Here is a 22,359-nt window from a genome sequence, read left to right as displayed (position 1 = left end):
CATTTTACAAATTACTCCAATTATTATTTTTTTAAAGTTACTACTGAGATACTACCAACTAGCATTTTGTGAGGACCTCTTACAAAACACAGCACAAGCTCTACATCCCTTGTGAGCCCCCAGCTTGTGAACTCCAGCTTTACATTCTTTATGCTGCTTCAAGATATTTATGTTCAGGGCTCAGAAGGTTAATTGAGAATTTCTTCAACAGAACAGGATTTTCAATAATTCCAGCATCAGTTGCACTCAGCCCCATCTCTCTACTTTTCACCAGCAGATGAGGGGGAAGGATGGAGCAGAACTTTTTCAAGTATCAGTTAGTGTAAAGTCCCTCAAAGATATTGGGAAAAGAGCTACCCCATGACTTCTCTTAGCTCAGGAGTGAGGCAACCTAAGGATCAAGCAACAAAAACCAAGTTCCTTGAGTCTTTGTTCTTACTTCATAGTCAGAAGGAAAGAAACATTTGGAAATGTTTGGAAGGAAAGAAATTTGCCCCACAATACACATTTGTCTTCCAGAAAGCTCAATAGGACCAAGCTATATTCAAAACTCCTTATTCCATTGAAAGCAGATCAGTCAGATTTCACTATGCCATCAGTCTTATGGTTATACTTTTAAATACCCATCCTTAAAAATGCAGGCCATGGTCTCCAACCACTTTACTGGAGGTAAGCTCTATGACAGGAATGTATGTGGCACTGCAGACACAACCCCTCAGAATAGAGATGAAACATGGCCTCCTGAGTCATTCAGCACTCACAAACACACAGAGAGCTCAGACACATTCACACCAGCTCCCTTATATCACTATTGGAGCACTGTGACTGCTCCAGCCTTGTCTCTCTCATCACTCATTATAGCTGAGCCATAGCAGGAACAACAAAAATGACACATTTCCTTTGATGTTGCCTCTTCTGGGTGGAAGACAAGACAGGACTATTCTGCTGTAAAAATATATCTTATTTCAGGTTTCCCCAGCCTCAAGTTTTCCTGAAGCTGATGTTGTAAACTGGCACCAGATAGCAACAGACAACCTCAGGTCTGTATCTACAATATCTCTGGTCAGTGACACTATGTCATGTCTGGACTGAAAAGAACAATCTATAAATTAAACCATAAACAATTAAAATCACCCACAAATCTAACTTAAAATGATATTTAAAATACGAAGAGCAATTTAAGATAGTATATTTGAATTAATGAATAAGTAAGGAAAAACTAGTTGTGGCTGATTGAAAGCTATTACAGAATATTCAAACATTTTTGCTTGTTAAGATTATCTTCAGCCAAATGGAAGAGTAATTCACAGTGCTCTGCATGTCTAGCCAATGTGTCCTCTGAGTTGTCTTCTCCAGAGACCAATCAAGAAAAACAGACTACTCCTCGTAACAATTTTCCCTTTTCATATCTCACTTTCCAATGCCCAAAAAGAACTGGAAAAAAGGCAATGATCTTTCTAAATGCTGTTATAAGTAGCTTATATTTACTGCTCCAACACATACGATGAAGGAGGAAAAAAGAAACAATTAATTAAAAAATATAAACAATTGTTGCTAGTAATGTTCAAGAGAATTGTAGCAACTTTAAAGTGAAAATGGGGAAAATCTATTTTCTCTATTTTCATCAATAAAGCACAAAAAGGGATGCCCAACTGTGAATATATTTTCACTTCTTTCTCTTCAGCAAAAGTTCTTAGGTAGGCACATAACAGCTCTATTGAATATGAAGGTTCTTAAACATGAACTTGAGAGCATGGACACAAACATTAGTAAAGTTTGGAGAATATTAAATCTCTTTGTATTACAGATAAAAGAGACACATGACTTCAGCAAACCTTTAATGCAGTTGGCTCACAGACTGCTCATTCTCATTCTTTTTGACTCTAGATTCTTCATTGTGTAATTCAGATTGATAATGATTAATTAGCCAAAATCATCACTTCCAAAGAGAAAGAGGAAAGTCCCACAGAACTCTGTGACAGACATTGTCATCTTCTTGCCAAATCATCAGTTTTGTGGCCGGGAGGAGGGAGCACAGTGAAATGGGAAAGACTTGGGGGAGTCAGTGAAAAGAAGGAGTCTACCTGGGCTCCTGAATTTACATGCCTCTGCTGACTATATGTGTAACTCACTGTACCCCTCTAGTCCATCTAAGCTGGGGTGTGCATCACACTGAAAAGGAAAACTGTCAGGAAACTAGGTTTTGCTTAGCTGGTATTAGAGTGTATGTATTGGGTTACTCCCTGTTGAAGAACTTAACTAGTAAGTGTGTTCTCCCTGAAAAAGATGGGATGGGAGAAGAGGAGAAAATAAAACCCTCCTCCTTTCTTTCACATAATAGTGAAAGTAAATCACTTCCTCTGCCAGGAACTGAGCCACTGTTACCGGCAGGAAAAAGGAAATTCCTTAGCATGGGAGGAGGAGCAAGTGGCTTGAAGTGGTTTTGCCTTTTCTTTTTTTACCCAAATACAGGACTATTCTAAAAATTTACTTGGCTCTTCCATAGAATGCAGATAGGCTGATTCTTAAAATAGTGCCTGAATACCAGAGTGTTACAAAGCTACCTTAATGCTACCTACAATCGAGACTGTAAATTCATACACATTTTATAAAATATAACCTCAAAGCTCTATTTTTTGGGGAAAGAACATGAAGAGGTGCCTCCACCAGAGCCAGCGCCATGGCAGACCTCTTCTTGAATGCTGTGAGGGGTGGCTGAAAGGGCATGATGGACTTACAAAGGTCACAACTGCAGTGAAGACACTGCTCATCCCCACTTCTCTTGAAAAGCAGCAGAATGACAGCTACTTCTGGCGAGTGTTTACAGCATGTCAACCTCACTGCTCACCAAATTCTAGGAAAACCTCCCTGGTTAGTTTAGGATTTTATGTATACTGTCTCATACATACCATGAAACTAAATACAAGAACGTGTGCAAGGGGGATGAGCCCATGGCTGAATTTCACTATACTTGTACGTGTTTTGACAACACAGTCTAGGAATATATTGCTTCACCAAACCCTTCATTTTGGAAAGATCTACTACTATAATCCTCCAACCAGAATCTGTATTAATTATAAATTCAATATTCAAAATACATAAATTTTCCTCTATACAAGTTATTTTTACAGGATGAGGCTGCCAGAAATCAGACTGCAAGAAGAGCACTTCCAAGATTAGCAAATCTTAACTCTGAAAGCTATTCTTTAAAAAAAAAGTGACCTTTGAAAACCTGGGGATAACAGAAAGGAATTTGAGTTGCAGAAAGCCAATTAGTTTGTGTTCAAAGTTGAAATGACTTGCATAAGCACATCAGGAGAAAGCTAGCATTACTATAGTAAACACAAAAGGTACCAAAGCCAAGGATTAAGAGGAATTCTGTCACTTTTTAGGGGAATTAACAGCAGAACAACAATCATAGTACTCCCTTTTTACAAGGAGTCACACGGAAAAGACAAGAGATAATGGGTTCAAGTTACTTCTGGGGAGTTTCTGATTAGAAAGAAGAGGAAATTTTTCACAATGAGGACAATCAGCCATTGGAGTCATCTCCCCCAGAAGAAATGGTGGATTCCCAACATTGGACATTTTAAAAATTTGTCTGGATAGGGTGCTGGGCCATACTAGACCATGCTTTTGCCAGGAAGAGTTGGATGAGATGATCCTTGAGGTCCCTTTTAACATGGTATTCTACAATTGTATGAACTCTTGCAGAGATAGATCTAATGCTATTTAGGAGTCTGTCATAAAACTTGAAAACACAACACTTGTCTTGAAATAATATTATAAACCTATGTGTTTTGAATGTGTGTTTTTTGGAATCTTTCACATTCATGCTTTCCAATATAACCTTTGCTAAAATAAGGTTCTTCTTGAGCCTTTCCCTAACATATATTAATGTGTCCTCACACAGGAATCTGACCTGTAACTATGGGAATATTTCCACAGAGCAGGGTGCATATACTCTATATTTTTTTTTAGGAAAAGAGCACTGAAATATTGGGCAAAATCAGAAAGAAGTATTTTTTTTTTCTCAAGCAGACAAAGAAACAGATGTAATTTTATTCTTGTACTTATTAACATGTTACCATTTTCCTGTAACATGGATACTTAATCTAATGACAATATTTGCAATCAATGATTTTCAGAACCAATACAAAATGAGTTAATCAAACCCATGCAAAAATATAATGGGCTGCCTTATTTTACAAAACCACAATGTAAAATCAATTATCCTAAAGGCTCCCCACTGCTTATTAATTCAGAAGAGTCATTAGGTTGTTTAGAGTATTAAACATCATTCCTGCTATGACAGACCTTTGCCAAGTTGATTTTCTACATTATCAGGTTTAAGACTGCTACATTTTAATGCACTAGAAAGCGCAACTCACTAACAGTCCATGCTTGGCTCACTCCCAAGAAACAACAGTTTCCAACTAAGAGATGATAAATACCATGCAATCCAAATACAGCTGCACAGAACACTAGCAAGGCCATGCAGAGCTGACATACAGTCAGAAAGTTATTGAAGAATACACACGTGGAGTCATACAAAGAAGTCATCCAGGTTGGTGTAGTAAAGCTAGGTATTTGTGGAAGATTAAGAGGCAAACTTGGAACTTTTGGAAGAGCTACATTAGGAAGACTGTTGGTGATGCTCCTGTGAAGAAATAAACAATGTAGGAATACAATAAAAAATAGAATATTTAGAGGACAACAGGGGAGAACCCCTTATTAGACAGAAAGCTATAGGCAGGTGCTTTGTTCAGATTTTGTAAAAAGGACTTACTTGACAGGTTGCCATGACTCTTGCTCAAGACCTCTGTGAATGGACTGAGCAATTGATGATTCCATGAGATCAATGTAGCGGACGACCATGGGAACAAAAATTTCTTGCAAGTGCTTGTGAAACTTTCCATTGCACAAAAGTGCTTTAAAAAAACAAAAAGACAAAAATTTCAGACCTTTTGTTATAGGAAGAAGTATATCTTAAAATGTTTTAGTACACAAAAGCATTATAAGAAAAAAATCCAGCTTGTGTAGGATATACAGTTCAGAAAAGGTACATGAAGTGTTCCATCAGGACGGTGCAGTACATTTCAAACTGTCAGTGTAATGAAAACTAGGTACTTACTGAAGTTCTTTACTGAACCAGAACCTTTTTGCATCTTCTTAAAATTAACAATATGCTTTGCTGAATCTAAGCATTAGCAATTTTGTTCATTTCTTCTACACCAAGACAGGACAAAAAATACCCAAAGCAAAAAAAACCCAAAACTATTTGAATGTCATTCATAAGCAGTAAAATATTACCTACTTCACAGATGGGACTTACTACATGAAAAACTGTATAGACATGCAAACTGAACATGCTCAAAACATGAAAATTAGTTTGCCACCACCACTGCTTGTCCCTGTATTCCCTGAAGTCTTCTCTCAGCAAATGCTAACTCTTAGCACACTAATATCCTGTCCCACCAAGGGAATATATGTTTCATGTTTTCAATGTGTCTGTGTTCACCCATTAATCTAGCACTGCTGCTAGGACCTATAAGAATATTCCCATGTGCATATGAAAATCATAGAAGCTCAGCCACAGCGAGAAATTTTCATGACCTTGGCAACCCTTGTTTTGTCTCATCTGTATTCTGTTGTTTTAAATTCTTTTGTGGGTTTCTCCTCCCACCTATTCTGGCATACAGGCTTCTTGTATGACTGGATGAGCACCAAAATTACATCTTGAGGAGGCTTCCTCCTCTTCCTAAGAAGACCAGCCTGGGTCACAGGGCTCACTCTGGACATCATCCTTTAAAATTACAATCCCTTTTGTTCTACTACCAATGCCAACTCCATGTCTAACATGTCAAAAGAGTTTCTATAACTTCCAAAAAACTATTTTGCCTTCCATTCCTGAATGATGTTCAGCCCAAACTGAACCTAGGAGAGAGGACGACAATGGGGAAAACGTGCCATCAAGCTTCAGTGCCCTATTTCTACGTGTATTGCAAGAAGTGCCCTTGTTGCTGAATGTCTGGACACTATGTTACTTCTTTTTCTTGAATACAATGATCTGGAAGCAAAAATTATTTTCTTGAAAACACCCTTGTAGAGTAATAGGAAATTTTGTATCAATCACCTTTACCTAAGGAAACAATATTATGCAATCAACTCTCTCTGGTTTGTGTAACTGCCTTTCTTGCTAAGAATTTTGAAACTTTCAGCTAATTTCAACCACTTTAGAGACAGGGGTAGAGATATCAGATATCAGATATATGAATTTTTATAAAAACAGGCAGCTAGGTAGCAGGCAGAGATTATTAGGGTTTCCACTGAGAAAAAGGCAGAGGTGTAGGATCATCTCTTTATTAATCACTTGAGAATCCACCCTTGAGAGCACCTGTGAGTCCGTTACAAACATGATCCATTATTTACACTGCTCCTCAAAATAACTGTTAACTAGTTAGTTCTGGCTTATTATTTATATATCAGGAATTCAAAACAGTGCCATTTTTCTCTATTTATAATTATCTTCTACATCTGAAAATTACAGCACCTGTTACCAGCAACAAAGGACTGAGGAGGATTTGGATATTAGTACAAAAGTTGCACAGTAAACAGCTGATGAGCATTGCCTCTAAGAAACAAAAGGTTGCTGGCATCCATTTGCATATTAGGCTGAGTTTTCAAGGCAACTTTGAGCTGAAAAATAACAACAAGAATACAACTGTGCCAATTAAATCAATCTTGCTGCTTTATAGTGAACCAATGAAGGACTGTAACTAATCAGGCAATCACAGTTACTTGAAGGGATAAGCTTGTAGTTTAGTATTTTCTGAGCACACCACAGAAATGCTCTGCTATAAGCCCTGCTCTGGCAATTACAGTAATGAAGCCTCATGGGCAGGAGGCTGAGTCTTGTTATTTCAAAGTCAGCATGAAATTTTAAGAAGTTACAGGCAAAAAGGTGTTCAACTTAAAAAGCTGAATCATTTTCCTAATATCATGACACCAGTCTTTACAGGGAAGTGAAATTTTCTAAAATTATGCCAAGACTTATAGTTATTTCACCTCCACAGAAATCCCTCTGTGTATGTGGGTACACTCACAAGAGAACTGTCTTGGATCAACAACTCTGTGAGCATTCTGTTTTCCCAGGGTTCAGGACATGGCAGCTCTGATTTACCCATCTGGAGATCTCCATCAAGGATTAATTCAGGGCAGAGAAAGAACTCAGAGCACGGGGATAAGTGATATAGCTGAGTATCATCATCAGACTCATGGTACTCTACCCTCTGATTAAAACTGATCTTGCCAAAAGGTACCACCTGTGCATCAAAGCAGATGGGAAACAAGAGATCCTTCAGGAAAATGCCGTACTTCAAATCCCTCAACTACCACTTGTCTTCAAAGATTTGTAGCTTAATTCTCCATTGTCTTTTCAATATAGACACCCCACACCCTCTTCATATGAGCCATCTCATATTCACACAAGCAACAATAAAATGAAAGCCTATGCCAGAGCAAGGTAATGCACAGGGAACGTTAAAGGAAAACACATTACAGGAACAGAAACAGAACCCCAAAGCAGATATTCTTGAAATATTGAAGTTGAAGAAGAAAACTATTAATTTTGTTTCCATATTAAGAAATAAATTAGCTGAAAGATATTAAAATATGACAAGAACATATTAGAGATGAAAACTAAAGTCTAGTTATCCAGTAGTGGAATGAGGTTTCATCTCTAACAGTAGGAAACAAATCTACTGTGCTTGTGTACAACAGAAGCTGTGAGGCTTCTATTCCTTTTACTTAAACAGGCACATCTTAGGAGTTGTCCTGGAGTGAGCATGTTATGCTGTGCTCAAGATCTTCTGCAGAATCAAAGGCAAGGAGGAATGATACAGATTAACATGAGTGTCTTTTTCCCTGACAAAATTAGAACTCTGTCAGACTGTCTATAATTATCCTGCTTTTCATAGGATTCTCTGGAAAACATCACTTGAATTTTCTGGCATACTTAAAATCCAAAATAAGAAAGAGTGAATTTCAAGAAGGAAATATCCTTGAGGGTCCAGATTATATTTGTAGCAATTAAAACTTAACCAATGACATGTGAAAAGAAAGTTTATATTCCCATGCATTTGCTGTTTATATTACATTCTGCCTCCACACAGAATTTCTTAATCAGCTGGTTAAATTGCAGTGAAAATTGCAAGTGTCCCAATTTATATAGAAATTATCTTGTACTTTTTCACATAAGACACGTTTTAAAAGTGAATTTTAGAGGTTTACTTTGTGAAAGCAAGGTTAAAATTTATTTAATCTTTAAAAGATAGAGTGACATAAACAGGTTATTGCACAGTTTACCTCTGTGTAGAAGTCCCATTAGGAAAAAAAGATTATTGGATATTCTGGTAAGGAATAATGCAGCTTGAGTTAACTCTCAGTATCAGTAACTGAGACATGTAGCTCTTATCTGAATGCAGATTATGATTTCAAAGCAGCTCCTAATAGGACTGAGTCCCTGATCTACGAAAAGATTCCTACTCCAGTGAATGAGAAGTGTAAGATTTGAGGTGAGATATTCGTGTGGGTATAAAGTTTGCTCTGATTACCTTAAGTCCAAGTTGTTTTCTAACTCTACCCTTTAGTTTAGGATAGGGTATAATGTTATCCATAAATTCTAGTACAAAAGTGGTACACAGACTGTAACAAAGCAGGAAGATGATGATTCTGTCTTTGGTGGTGTTTGCCACTCTGCTACTACCAACAGCAATAGTGGAAAAAACGTATCAGAGAATTCCTGTTTGAAGTCAATAACTATAATTATGGCAATGGCTTTCAAAAGGCTAACACTCAACATGCTGTTTTTCCTAAATCAGCTTCATCACACTGTCTGCCCGTTAGAGCAGACTGTGGCAGTGTTAGAGCAGGTGCACAGACATTCCACTGAGTAACACTCGATGGAGAATGAAGACTATGAGTTAACTTTATAATACTCCTAGTTTTGACTAGGTAGCAATGCAATAGTGCTGAGAAATAGCACAGCACATAGTGTCAGTGACACTTGGAGAGAAAACTTGGCAAGGAAAGCATCAGAATACTGAATGTGGAGTTGGAAAACCTCTAATATGAGCAAAATATATAGACACTTCATCTAACTAGGCATATGCCATTAAAAGATATCTCTCACACCATGTTAAATGAAGAGGAATTATTATATGTCTTTTGGCACTAAAAACCAGATTAATCTGAATAATTAAACAACTACAGAAAGTAAACTGCCCTCTAAAGCAGGCCCCTTAACGACACAATTTATAAGCTCTGTGGACAAAAATTAACATGGTCACTACAGAAAATGAGACACAATCCTGGGTCAACTATGTTCTTCTTCCCTCTATGAATATCTAATTCTGGAAAAAAAAAATTGCTATCATAGAGAGAGATATATATGAATATATATATATGTATATATCTATACATAATATATATGTTTATATATAGACATATATATATATAAATACTGCTATCACTGTACAATCTGCAAAGCTTTACAGAATCAGGCATAATTGAGTATGAACAATAGCAACTCTGGAGATCATTAAAATGAATATTATAAAAGCAGGTACAATATTTTTTTCAAATATTTACAATTTGAAAAATCACAACAAATTTATCTTTAATCTATTATTCATCTCCACAGTGAACATAATTTTTTAAGTCACTTTTTGTAGTTAGGTCTCATGAGAAAAGCAGAAATATTTTACAAGATGGGAAGATCATCCTCCTCCCTCCCTCCATTTCTTAAAGTTCTTCAGTTAGACTAAACGGGAATGCAATCACTGAAGTACTCTTCCTTGTGGAATGAGGTCAGAAAAAAATGGAGACTCTTCGGGTGACACAAAATGGAGTCCTTCATGAAAGAAATGAGACGCTTCATTTAGGACTTCCCCATCCTCCCCTCTCTTCATGAAAAATCATACACAATACTGGAAAATGCATTTTTTTCTCACTGTTAATTGAATATTGACTTTGAAGTATTCACCTTGAATCTTGCACAGTGTTTTTTACACTGTGTAAAATAGCACATTCACTATTTTTTGAATAGCCATGAATATCAATTTTCATTATCTCAGAGTTTCTGTAATATTATACTTTAGTGACATAGTTATAAAAATAGTTTTACATATAAGTTTTTTTAATGCTGTAAGTGTAAGATTGTTTCTTTATTGTTAGGAGTTCTCTCATGTCAGGTTTATGTGAAAACTGATTCATGCACCAAAGATTTAGAGCTCATTTAATGCTCTTGATATAGAATAACATGCAAGTGTCAGTCCTCCAAATTTCAGTGAAGATTAACCTAATATGCAACATGGTGACCTAACAGTTCTTCATTTGAAAGAAGTATGAAAAGTAATCTCTGATATAGCCAGAGAGTGAGAATAACCCAGTGGGATTTCCACCTCTTCATTTCCTAATGAGTTTTTTGATAATGAGAGGTGACTTTGCCAGTCACTGTGGGCTCTATTATGGCTAATTTACTCCACTTCACTCTCCTTGTTAATTATTAACACTAGCCTTTTTATCCTCATGAGACCACATTCCAGTTTTTCCCTTTTTAGATTTTTTTTTCTAAATATATCTTTATGAAGGTGATAGTTTTCAGGAAAAGATTTTCACTTAGGGTGAAGTCAGAATTATTGATTTTACCTTGGAAGACTGTAAAATTAATTATATAAGCATGGGAAGCTCTTGCTAATGCTTTCAATGCAGTTACAAGGTGAAAAGGCTGTTAATTAAAGAATAAGCACTGAGGTATGTTCCACCTGGGAATCAGTTCTTGGTAGAACGGTCACTTGCCACTTGCTAACATGTCCCCTGATTAATAGGTGACTAATTTCCATGGTTGCTTTCCAGTAGTTCTGGGGAAAAAAAAGAAGTGTGTAATTTTCCAGATGGCTTTCACTTGCCAGAAACTGTCATTTAATATATCTATTACCATTAGGGAATTACTGAAATTGGTATACAGGTGTGATATTTCATACAACAGTTGTTTCATATCCTTCAGTTAAAGTTTTACAATATTTGTAATAATTGCTTTAACATGAAAGTTTTCATAAAATATCTTTCATAAGCCTATTCTAGTAATTTAGCATTATTATCCACTTAATCTTTTAAGGAAAGAAAAATCAGTAGCCTATCAGCAATCTCTTTCATGTGAGGACAGCCCTTGTTTGCTTCTACCATTTCTCTCAGGTTGGAACCAAAGCTCAAAGGAACACAAATGACACAAAAATACAGTTAGAACTGATGTCACAAATCCTTCTTGTAAGACTACTGTAAAATACCTACACAGCTTGCAGAAATCAAAGAATTGTCTTAAGTTCATGTAACATCACAACTAGAGACGTGCTTCCTAAACTGAAAATGTATGATGGTAGGAAAATAGGCTGAATATCACATCTGAATATAGGCTTCACATTGTTAATCTGGATTTTAGATGATCAGGCACCACTTGAAGTAGTGCACAGTCTACCATTCAGGAGTCTAGCTCTTCTGAGATCTGCATTAAGATTGAAAAATTCCTGCACCCTTTTGGGCAACCTTCTGAATTGCCATCATGGCAATTTTAATAAGTTTCTGAAGCTGCAGTTGGCCCAACAAAGGATCCAAACAGAACATTCGTTCTGTGTATTTTGTTCCATTCATGCTAAGACTACTATACCTTTAACAGACATAACTAGTCTGAAAGTAGTTTAGAAGGCTTAGAAGGAAATATAAACCACAACTTTATTTAAGCAGTATGGAATAAATGCAGACTATCAATACCTCTTACACTACTTGTACATTATTGATTCAAAACTGAGTAATTTGTGAATACCAAACGGCTAATGCATTGCCAGAATAAGGACTGAAATGGCTCAAGGATAGAGAGAAACTGCTCAGCTTGCAGGAAATGGAGCACCAGGATATGTACCATAAAAACAGGCATTGTCACTTTTATTTTGAGCATTATATTATTTAGAAACACATTTCTAAGGTGTGGGTGCATTGAACAATCTTATGCAAGCAGTATGTAAAAAAAAATTAAGATCTTACTGTCATTTCTGAGGGCATTATTCAGCAGCTGGAAAAGTGGGAAGCTGTCCCAGGAGTCCTGTGGCTGTGCCTGAAGTGCTGAATCCATATCAACAGAATACAGAGACAAAAACTTCTCTGCATGCTCAGCCAACAATTCTGGCCACCAAGCAAATGCCTGAAAACATGACAAAATTGAATTACTGAACATGAGTCAAAGCAAAGAGATGTGTTCTATCTATGGCAGAATACATCTGGGTGTGTCATGTCATGTCCTGTCACATTTGGGGTGGAGGAATGGGCCAAGTGAAAAATGTGAAAATATTTTATAAAAATTTGCATCGAAAAATTTAAGAAATCAAGCAGATTATTCTGGGAAACGTGATATGATAAGAATAAATATATAACGCCAAAAAAAAAAACAAAAAAGGGAGTATAAATACCTGCAACTCTTTGTGAGAGAGCAAAGAAAAGCATGAAGGCCTCATCCTTGAAAAAATGACTGTATATGTTTCTTTTGATTTCATAAAATTCTAAAGCAGATGGATTTATTTTTTAAATAAATCTTTATGAATACATTTTGCATTCATTTGGTAATCAGAAAGGATGGTTTTAGTGTGAAATTTTATTCCTTGAAGTCTAAGGGGGTTTTTTAACAGCTAGAGCTTGATGTTAATTCCTATTTTTGCCTTAAAGATGTTGGCTTCTTCTGAGCAAGACATCCAGTTTTCCTTCTGCAAATGTTATAAATCTTTAAAAGTTCACTAATGTCTGTACGCATTTTCAGTAATTTAACATGTTTTCTCTGGCAAAAATTTATATTCTTAGGTAATCCTAGCCTTAAAGAAGATAAATAATCTGTGAAAAATATTGTCAGCAAGTAAAGCCAGCTCTGCATTAAAGACATATAACAATTGTACCTTTTTACCATCACATAAATCTAGGCTTTTAAAAGTCAGTATTGGAGCTGAGCATTGGATCAAGGGGAGCTCTGTGATCCTGCAGTTAAAGATGAAGGTGAAGGGAGTTTATGAACTAGGATGAATATCAAATCCTGCTGAGAGAGTTTTGCTCAGAGTTTATAAAAATGTCTGACAGTGAGAAATACCCACACACGCAACACAGGAAGATGTAATTGCTTTCAAACTTATTCTACTCATTTTGAATATATAATTCTGAATATTTTTGAGTCGCCAGCATGGAACACATGTAGCTTGATCTACATAAGAGCTGAGTCCCTATAACTTCAAAAAAATTCACAGAAATCTTCACTTGCATTTATGAAATGTAGGCCCTGGGTAGTGCAGAATTATGTACTCAGGTTTGAAAGGCACCAAATAAAAGACAACTTCTCTAAAGTGGTCTACAAATGTGTTTTTGCATTGTGGACTTTCTGATGACTGCCTGTAGTTCTTTTTGACATAGGGCAAAAGGAGAAATGATGAATTGACAAAAGGTTTTAAAGAAATGCTGAGCATCCTCTGCTATTGAAAAGTACTTAGTGCGCTGCAGTGACAGGACTGAAGGATGACAATTGGCACCATAGTAAGGAGGACAGATGAGGCTTCAAAAACTTTTGCAAGAGTTTGAAATGGAGTCTTTTTCATCAAACTGGTAGAAGTTTCTTATTAATAAACCCTGTTTAAATAGGAGTTCATTAAAGGAACAGACTCCTTATTCTAGAAAATAACTATATGAAAATAGAAAATGTATATAGGCACTGGCAGGTGACCCTTCTAAGCAAGCAAATATTGCCAAAATTTCAAAACAAAGCAAAAACAAAACTAGAAAATGAACACATTTTCTCTCCATTTCTTTCCTCTTTGTAAACAACACTTTGAACCCAGACAGAAATTCTTCTGACTCTCTCAAGAGCTATGCATCATTACTCAGGCAGCAAGAAAGAAGAATAGAAAAAGTTACAGATAAATGTAACAGCACAGTTGTTAGGGATAATAACAGGCTAAAAGCAATTAGCAATTGGTGACACACATTCTAGAACAAAAACATTGACAGGATTAAAGGAAGAATGGAGGTCTTAGATTCTAGAAAGACACACAAATGTGACTATGCAACACCAGAAAACATCACAACAGTTTACGCTACATGTTCAATGCACAGTTCCATGCTATAAGCAGAGAAAAACAATGCTTAGTTCATCAGGAATCACATACCTCTCTTCCCTTTGGGAATCCCCGAAATTTGTAAATGTTATGAATTTTTAAAAAAGAAAAAAAAAATCTAGTATTAAAAAATGTGATATATTATTTTACAGATTACTGATCCTTTTCGTCAGCTGTAGCATCAAACACTGAGCATTTCCATAACATTACGATGTGAAGTCACCATACTTAATATTTACTTTTGAGTAGGGAATGTATAATTCAGCAATCTTTTTCTCACATATATTTTAATATAGAAATTCTGTATGCTCTATAAATTTCAGTGAAATTGAACACTTATTACACGAACAAAGGAAGGGGAAAATAGTCTTAGCATTATCTTTATTCTTTTCAAGGTACCTTAGATAAGATTGCAAACTTTTGCTGAATAAATTTTTCTGAAGGCACATGCAATCTATTTACCCTTCTGAAAAATGCCACATCTCTGACTGCAAATAAGTACAGCAAGCAATCTTTGAACAGAGATATTTAATCATATGTGTATGACTTGATTTGGGTTCTGTTTCTGTGTTCTTTTCCACAGAAGTCCAATATTCTTACATTCATGCAGGTCCTCAAAAGACAAAGACCACAATATATACATTTTATTAAGTAATCATTACACTGTAACATAGTGGCAACAGTAGTGTAGAACAGGACCTCCAGGGAATTAATTTCAAATCATCAAAACAGCTGTTTCTTCAGTATAAGATAAAACAACTATAACAAGTTCACACATGACAGATGTAAGCTAAAAATCAGATTCCATAGTGTGATATAAAACCAGATGTTTTGAATGATCATATTTTATAACTGTATATACTAAATAATGTTTATCCCTTTGCATATTTTCCAAAAAAATATTTATTGAGTTTTTTGAGAACATTTTAAAAACAATTTCCTGAACCTTAGAAAACTGTATTTATTAATTAAATTTCAATAATATATACAAGTGTATCTGGGCAAGTTAAATGTTGTAATTTCTTGATATAAGAGGTGCCAGAATTCTAGCTATTATGGTTTCTGTATCATGAAGCAAAAGATATGAAAGTAAGAAACATAAAACTGTTCTATTTCATTTCTTCTACCTTACAATGACATTTTTAAAAGCACAAGTTTACAAGCATACTTTTCCAATCAGCAGAAGAGCAATGGGAATGAGATTATGATAACTATAATTATTTTTGTACCTATAATTTAGATTTATACAGCATGATGAAAACCAACATTCAGTCATATTTTCTTTCTATTTTGAACGAGAGGTGAAAAGTTGGAAGGAACGGCTGTATAAGGCTATGAATGTTTTCCATACCATTTCACCACCTCCAGCACAAAGATGCTTTCTCTTTTTTATGCTCTTTAATTTTCATTTCTAAACCTACAGTTCATTCAAGCGAATTCAAGTAGAGTTTTATTTCACTTCACTTTTCATAAACGTCAAGTTTCTTATTCCTCTGTAAATGTGAACTGCCTTAAACATATGTCAGATAGTAAAACTAAAATGTTTCTTGACAGACTTGCTTTGCATCAGGGGAGAGAAAATCTAGGAAAAAACCATTCTCTACAGCAAATGCAATTACAGCCTCACCTCTGAATGATGCTCTTCATTTTGCTGCAATACTTCGATACAGAGTTCTGCAAGGTGAAGAACCTCTTCCAGTTTTCTAGCAGGTGTTGCTTGATTCATGGTCTCTGTATGAATATAAAATATAAACCAAAATTGCTTTAGTTACGAATATGATTTACAGTTAAGAGAAAACGATGTCAGAAACTAATGGGAATGGTGCAAACTGACAAGTTTCTAAAGTATAAGAAATTTCAAGTGTTAAGGATAATAATTTAATACACATAAACAGCGCTGAATGTCCGGATCACTAAAAAGAGAAAATAATTCACAAAAGCATCACTGGTCATCGTAAACATTATCTGATTTAATATGAGAGAAATAACAGGTGCATCAGTGTATTAGATGCTCAACTTTTGCAATAAGGAAGTTCTTTTTCTCTCCAAGGCCATATATACAAAGACAGCAGATAGTGGAGATGTTTTTTGTTATTGTCAGTACAATGTCATTCTCACCAGATGACTCATTACTGTCATCAGCAATATTCGTACCTTTTGCAGCAGTCAAAAATTCCAAATGTTTCATCAAAAGAAGACATTCAATTTTAGACATATTTAAAAATAAGAAAAGTGAAAACCACAATAATTCATACAACTAATTTCTAATAACTAATTATTCAAATAACTAATTTTCTCCCTGTTGTTTATCAGTAACGGTGAATCTGCATTCTTTTCAGTACCATAGTGAAAAGCAGCATTATGAAATAAGGATCTTATAACAGAATTAACACAAGCCTGCTAAAAATTCCACCTAAAAGAAGCACAAATGCAGAAGTTACAAATGACATGAGGCTCACTCATTTTACCCAGTAGACTTCAAAAAGAAAGGAAACAACAAAGGTAAACCAAATGTAACTAAAATACTTACAGGGAAATTAAACAACCATTAGTTTGAAATAAAAAAAAAATCATAGCAGTAGATTTCACAAAGAATCACAGGAGATAAGGGAAGAGTCCAACAGAATTTTTTTACAAACATATTTTAATCAGTAATTTGTCCAACTACATATTGAATAAATTTGAATCGTTAGGGATAACTTCAGCACTAGCTATTATAGCTTGTTTACCTAAAAAAGCTCTTGTTGCTAAGCATAAATCATGAGATGGTGAAAATGATGTACAATATAATCAGATATAAAGTATCACATTAACCAGGTTTGCAGAGGACTTATAAAGCTGATATCAAGGTCACTGAGGGTTTCAGGAATTCTATTTCTGATTTTTTGTGCATTTTTATGGATCAAGTGGATAGCAAATCATGTGAATACACATCTTCATATGCAGAAAATTCTGCTGACATTTCTTTCCCACTTTGCATTCATCATGACAAAGAACATTATCAGATTAATTAAACAATAATCTCCTTGGTGTTAGTAAGAATGTCAATCTGCATGCAACAAATATTTTTAACACTTAATATTTCTAGCAAGTCAAAGCAACATTCCAGAACTTGTCCAGTTCTCCAGCACTAGCACACTAATGCATATAACAGTGATGAAATATATAGCTTTGATGCAATTTTGGAAGAAACACTGGATTAGAATCTCCAGCAAACATCTACTTCAAAGTGACTAAAACCCCACATTGTTTTCATGCAAAAGCCAAGCAGGCAAATTAGTTACTGAAGCAACTACAAAGAATTTTTTAAAATCTTATTAAAAGAGTCCACATAACCAAATGTGTTGGAATAGTTCTTTTTTCCAAAACCAGGATTTAACTCAAGAAAGAGTTAGTGTAGGAACATGGTTCAAGCACAAAGCACACACGAGACACAAAACTACATTTATAATGCCAAGATCACCATTACCAATACTGTACTGTGTTGCATTTACAATTTTTATACTGTACAATGATTACATGAATACAACAACAACAACCATATTGAATCAAGTGAGATTAGAAAGGATCAGACAAGTGCCTATTATTTAGGTTATATTATAAAGACTACTATTGGACTCAGACTAAACCAGTGGTTTCTACACTTATCCTGGACTGAAATTACTCTTTCTTCTAGCAGTCAGTGTACTCCCCTCCTTGAACACACAGCAAGTACAATTCATACAGGTAATATACATCACTAACAGTGTCACTGATGTTAATGAGTCTTAGGAATAAACCAGTGATATTAATACAGAGCATGACTGGAACATCTGACTTCAGCATAAACAACTCATTTTATTACAAACTTGGCCTGATATTCATTACCTCACCACTAACCAAGCAAACAAAATAATTGCATTCATAATTGCATATATTCCTAATGAAATGAAATAAGCTGTAAAATATTCAAAAATTATATCCTAGAAGGGCTCCTCTAAATTATTAAGAAAGTAATTCTAATAATTATATTGAATTTCATGTTGCATTTTTGCACTGGAGTAAATTCACTTATTCCACACCTGCAATTAGCTCATGATGGTCTAAAAATGGCTATTGAACAAGTATCATTATCACTAGGGAGAGTAGGAGAAAAAAGATTTACCACCTGTGAGATTATCCTGCTCCACCACTGTGATAAGATCACCATGAAGAGAAATATGGTCTCAGGCAAGTACCATTTGCCAAGAACAAGGCATTAAGGAAATGCAGTTCTGGTCATCTGTGCTGAAGTGATGGATTTTGATCAGGAATGGAAAGGAAAGGAGTTTTTTTGTTGTGTTTGTCTCAAAGGCATCATAAGCCTAATAAAATGATGGATGAAAGAGAGGATCAGAAATGCTCACAGGCAATGTGGGAATACAGTGTCCCCAAAGTGGAACCACTTGGGAAGAAGAAGACTTACCTATGATCAGGGATGATGCTGGCAGATGAATAAATCAGCCATGATAAATTATTTAAACTAGACATTTTAAAGTTTTCAGTCATTGTGGGACTAATGTTCAGGAACATTTTTTTTCAATAGGATTATCGTGTTTAGGAGGAAAAATAGTAGGAAAACTATAAATACAGCTTTAAATTGAGTATGGCAGGTCTCCAATTGATGTTTCATGGCAGGAATGAGTAAAAATGTGGGACATACTAGTCTGAATGAACTCCAATTTCAGATTTCCATGAAACTCACCGTGTTATTGACTAGTTTACACTGAAGCTATTTATTACAAGCTAAAAACATGCAAATTACTCTTAATGTTTCTACCTTTTTAAAAACCATATTTTAAAACCAATATTTTATAACCAATATTTTAAAAACCATAATTTTCGTAGAAGACTTGTTCAAAAGAAAAGGTGGCAGAGAATTGCACTCAGTCTGCATCCTCAGATAAATATAATTTTTTTTGTTTACTTATTCATGGAATAAATCAGTACATGCAATTTCTTTTGCATGATATAGACTTCCCTACATTTCACTTAAGCTTCATCTAAAGCTCCCTTTCCCATCTGTAAGTTACCACATCAGCTAGCCATTTTTCTCTGTAACTAAGGACCTTCCACATTCTAGGGAATATGTCTTATGGATATCCACCATTTACATGTGTATATACACAAGGGGCTATGAAGTAATTTGAGAAATAAAGAATGAAATATTAACTTTTTTTTTCTTTACCAAGCAAGTAGTGTATACAAAATATGAGTAGCAATGAATTCCTATTTGGAAATTTTAGAACCTTCAAAACACCTGAGCAAAATACTGTGCTTGTCTTTGAAAGCATAAAAGAATTACAGGAATGGAAATCTGTACTGTCAGTTTTCATTATATTCATGATGTCTTTCTTCCCACAATTACTGAAGGTTGTTAAGATGTGTTTACACTGCTCAAACTTACAAGTTGCAGCAGGAGTCGAGTCAGTAAATATGCTGCTTGACATCTTTTAGAAAATAAACAGAAAAAGCCATCAATCATCTGTTTTCAGCTTCACGTTCTGCCAAAATGAAAAAGCAAACCAGGCTTTGCAAATAATGGATGTTTTCTCAAGTGTGCATTACCAGTGAGTCACATAGGTGCCGAGAAAATATTGTTAAATGAGCTAAGTTAACTGAGTGAACCGCTACTGAAATGAAAAAGTGACTGCTTCATGAACCAACAGAGCCTCGGGCCACAAGGGACTGTCAGATCATCCAGTCTCACCTCCTGCGTCACACAGGTCAGGGAACTTCTCCCCAGTCCTCCTTTCTTGAGACAATCAGGATGTCTAAAACCTGACAACAGTGTGTCTAAAACCTAACTTAAGCTTGCTTTCCACAAGAGAGTTTATCCTTGAAGAGAAATGCACAGTTTACCTCTTCCATTTTCTCCCCAGCATGTAAGCTGTTGAACATGTGTGATTAATTTCTCATTGACATTTGCTGAGCACAGGAATCTGCTGATTAAAGAGGCATTTTTTTCTTGGTTAAGAACACAGTGCAACTAGGAGACTCCTGTCTCTGGCCTGCCAGTCTCCAGTGACACAGCATATAGCCCTTACTTGTTTTCTCTGCCTCATATTTCATCCTTCCCCCCTTTTCTTCAAACAAGCATGTCCAGAACAAGACACTCAGGAAAGTCAACCTGTCTCCAGTCAGAGGTATTGGAAAAAAGGCAAGCATGCTGAGAAGCCCCCAAGTTCACAGCCTCAGCGGGCTTACAGTAAAGCAGGACATAGTGCAACTGATAATACAGACACATCATGATTTGAGCTTTACAGACCCAACTCTGGTCCAGCAGGGCCCATGCATTTGGTCTTTTTAACAAGTGAAACCTGCAAGATACTCACTCTGAAGAGTTAACCCCAAACTGGTATCACCTACCCACGGATTATTTAGATTTGACTGTGCTGAATTTTTGTGCAATTTCTCCCTGAATTAAGTCTGCATGAAACAGTAAGGAGGTAGATCTGGAAGGCCATTCCGTATTTTTCTGGTTTAAAAAAAAAAATCTGACCTTATATGAATAGTGGGATTTAGCTTTAATTAGGAAGCTGAAACCAGTCTTTCCATAATTGCTTTCTATGATTTCAATAGCATTTTAAATTTTAGGAGCAAAAAAAAGGAATTAATTACAATTATTAGCTAAGTACAGAAAGATTATGAGATTTGTAAAAAGTTAAGAGTTTACATCTCCTAGTCCACAATCTACCATTTTATTGAGCCACACTACAGTATTTTCAGTTTTTTAAAATTTATCATAGCATTCAATGAAATTACCCTCACAGGTGGGGTTTTTTGGTTGGTTTTTTTTTGGGGTTTTTTTTTGGTTTTTTTTCAAAAAAGGGAATCTTGGTTTATGGAAAAGCATAGAAATAGCAAAATTTAAAAGGTAAAAGCAGAAGAAAAATCTCATTTTTTACAGCTGATCATCAAAGCACTTAATATATGATTCTTTGTATTCTGATTTTGGCAACATAGACACGAGCAGTCAGTATTTTCCTTCTTTTCCTCACTTCTAATTTCACTTCAAAGGGGGAAAGAACTAATATTCTTCCTGATACTGTAGAATAAAACTCAGAGATAACAAACATGGCAAACTGCAAGGCTTCATGAATAACAATAACTGAATAGGTGAATAACTCACCTATTAGATGGAGAGAAAACTGGCACTTGAAAATGCAGACTTAGTAAAAAGTATTTTTAAAAAACCAGAATATTCTAAGACTAAATTTTAGAGACTTACTGAAAAATGACAACAAGAAATCTAATGCTGGCATGTAAGGAGAAGGGAAAAGAGATGTTAAAAATTATTAACTGAAACAAAAATTGAAGAAATCACTAACTGGGGACATAAAATGAACAGAAAATAGAATAAAATGTAACAGATTTGCAAAGGTAGGTTGAACTAGACTTGTGCAGTAGCTTTTCTAGATAAGATATTTTTGTATAAAAGAAACTCAGTAGATCTCATCTATTCTGACTTTAATAAAGCATTTGATACTGTGCCTCATGGGAAAACTACCAGTTTAGCTGAAGAAAATGAGGATTAAAAAAGAAACTGTGTGTGGGATAAAGAAGATGCCTCAAGTGAAAGGCAACAGGCAGTGCTGAGAAAGAGCAAAAAATGGATTCTTGAGAGATTCCTTGAAGATCCATCTTAGCTTCCTTAATATTTTCACCAGGGACTTTAGAGTAAATATTAGGAGGACAATGACAACACAAATGTGTAAAACATGGGAAATAGATGCAGTAAAAAGAATTGGGTAATTCCAAAGAATGGAAGAGAGAAACATATTAAAATACCTTCAAGAGTTAAAGGAAAACATATTAAAATACTTTAAGAAGGGGCAATACATTTTGACACACGAACAGCAATAAACATTTTCTATAAACTGGGAATATGTCATCTCAAAATGATGAAAACTCTGAAGACTGGGTTGAATTAACTTTTCACAGAAGGGCTGTGTGACACAAGCATGATACAGACATCAGAACTCATGTTCCTTGACTATATTAGATAAAATGTTTCTGGTATAACAGTACTGCTAGTACTGTGCAAGGCATCTCACAGGGATGACTTTGCACAGTTCTTGTCACCAGCATTCAAGAAGGGGGAATTCAAACTTTAATAGAGAAGGACTCCTGAAATGAT

At 35.4% G+C, this 22,359-nt stretch overlaps 1 protein-coding gene across 5 annotated transcripts in view; it reads right to left on the bottom strand.

Moving 5' to 3' along the window:
* The window catches only part of CADPS2 (calcium dependent secretion activator 2), a 292,353-nt gene that overhangs the window by 45,466 nt on the left and 224,528 nt on the right, over nt 1-22,359 (bottom strand). For 4 of the 5 annotated variants that reach the window (XM_068996437.1, XM_068996444.1, XM_068996451.1 and 1 more), the window contains 3 exons: nt 15,829-15,932; nt 12,100-12,256; nt 4,790-4,931 (listed from right to left, as the gene is read on the bottom strand). In XM_068996437.1, the coding sequence (XP_068852538.1) occupies nt 4,790-4,931; nt 12,100-12,256; nt 15,829-15,932 (403 nt within the window). Of the gene's footprint in view, nt 1-4,540; nt 4,661-4,789; nt 4,932-12,099; nt 12,257-15,828; nt 15,933-22,359 lie in introns of all 5 variants that reach the window. The other variant, XM_068996463.1, reaches the window with a different exon arrangement.

Source organism: Aphelocoma coerulescens, chromosome 1A (assembly GCF_041296385.1).
Source record: "Aphelocoma coerulescens isolate FSJ_1873_10779 chromosome 1A, UR_Acoe_1.0, whole genome shotgun sequence".
In the NCBI taxonomy this organism is placed as follows: domain Eukaryota; kingdom Metazoa; phylum Chordata; class Aves; order Passeriformes; family Corvidae; genus Aphelocoma; species Aphelocoma coerulescens.
This window is presented reverse-complemented; position numbering and strand designations above follow the sequence as displayed.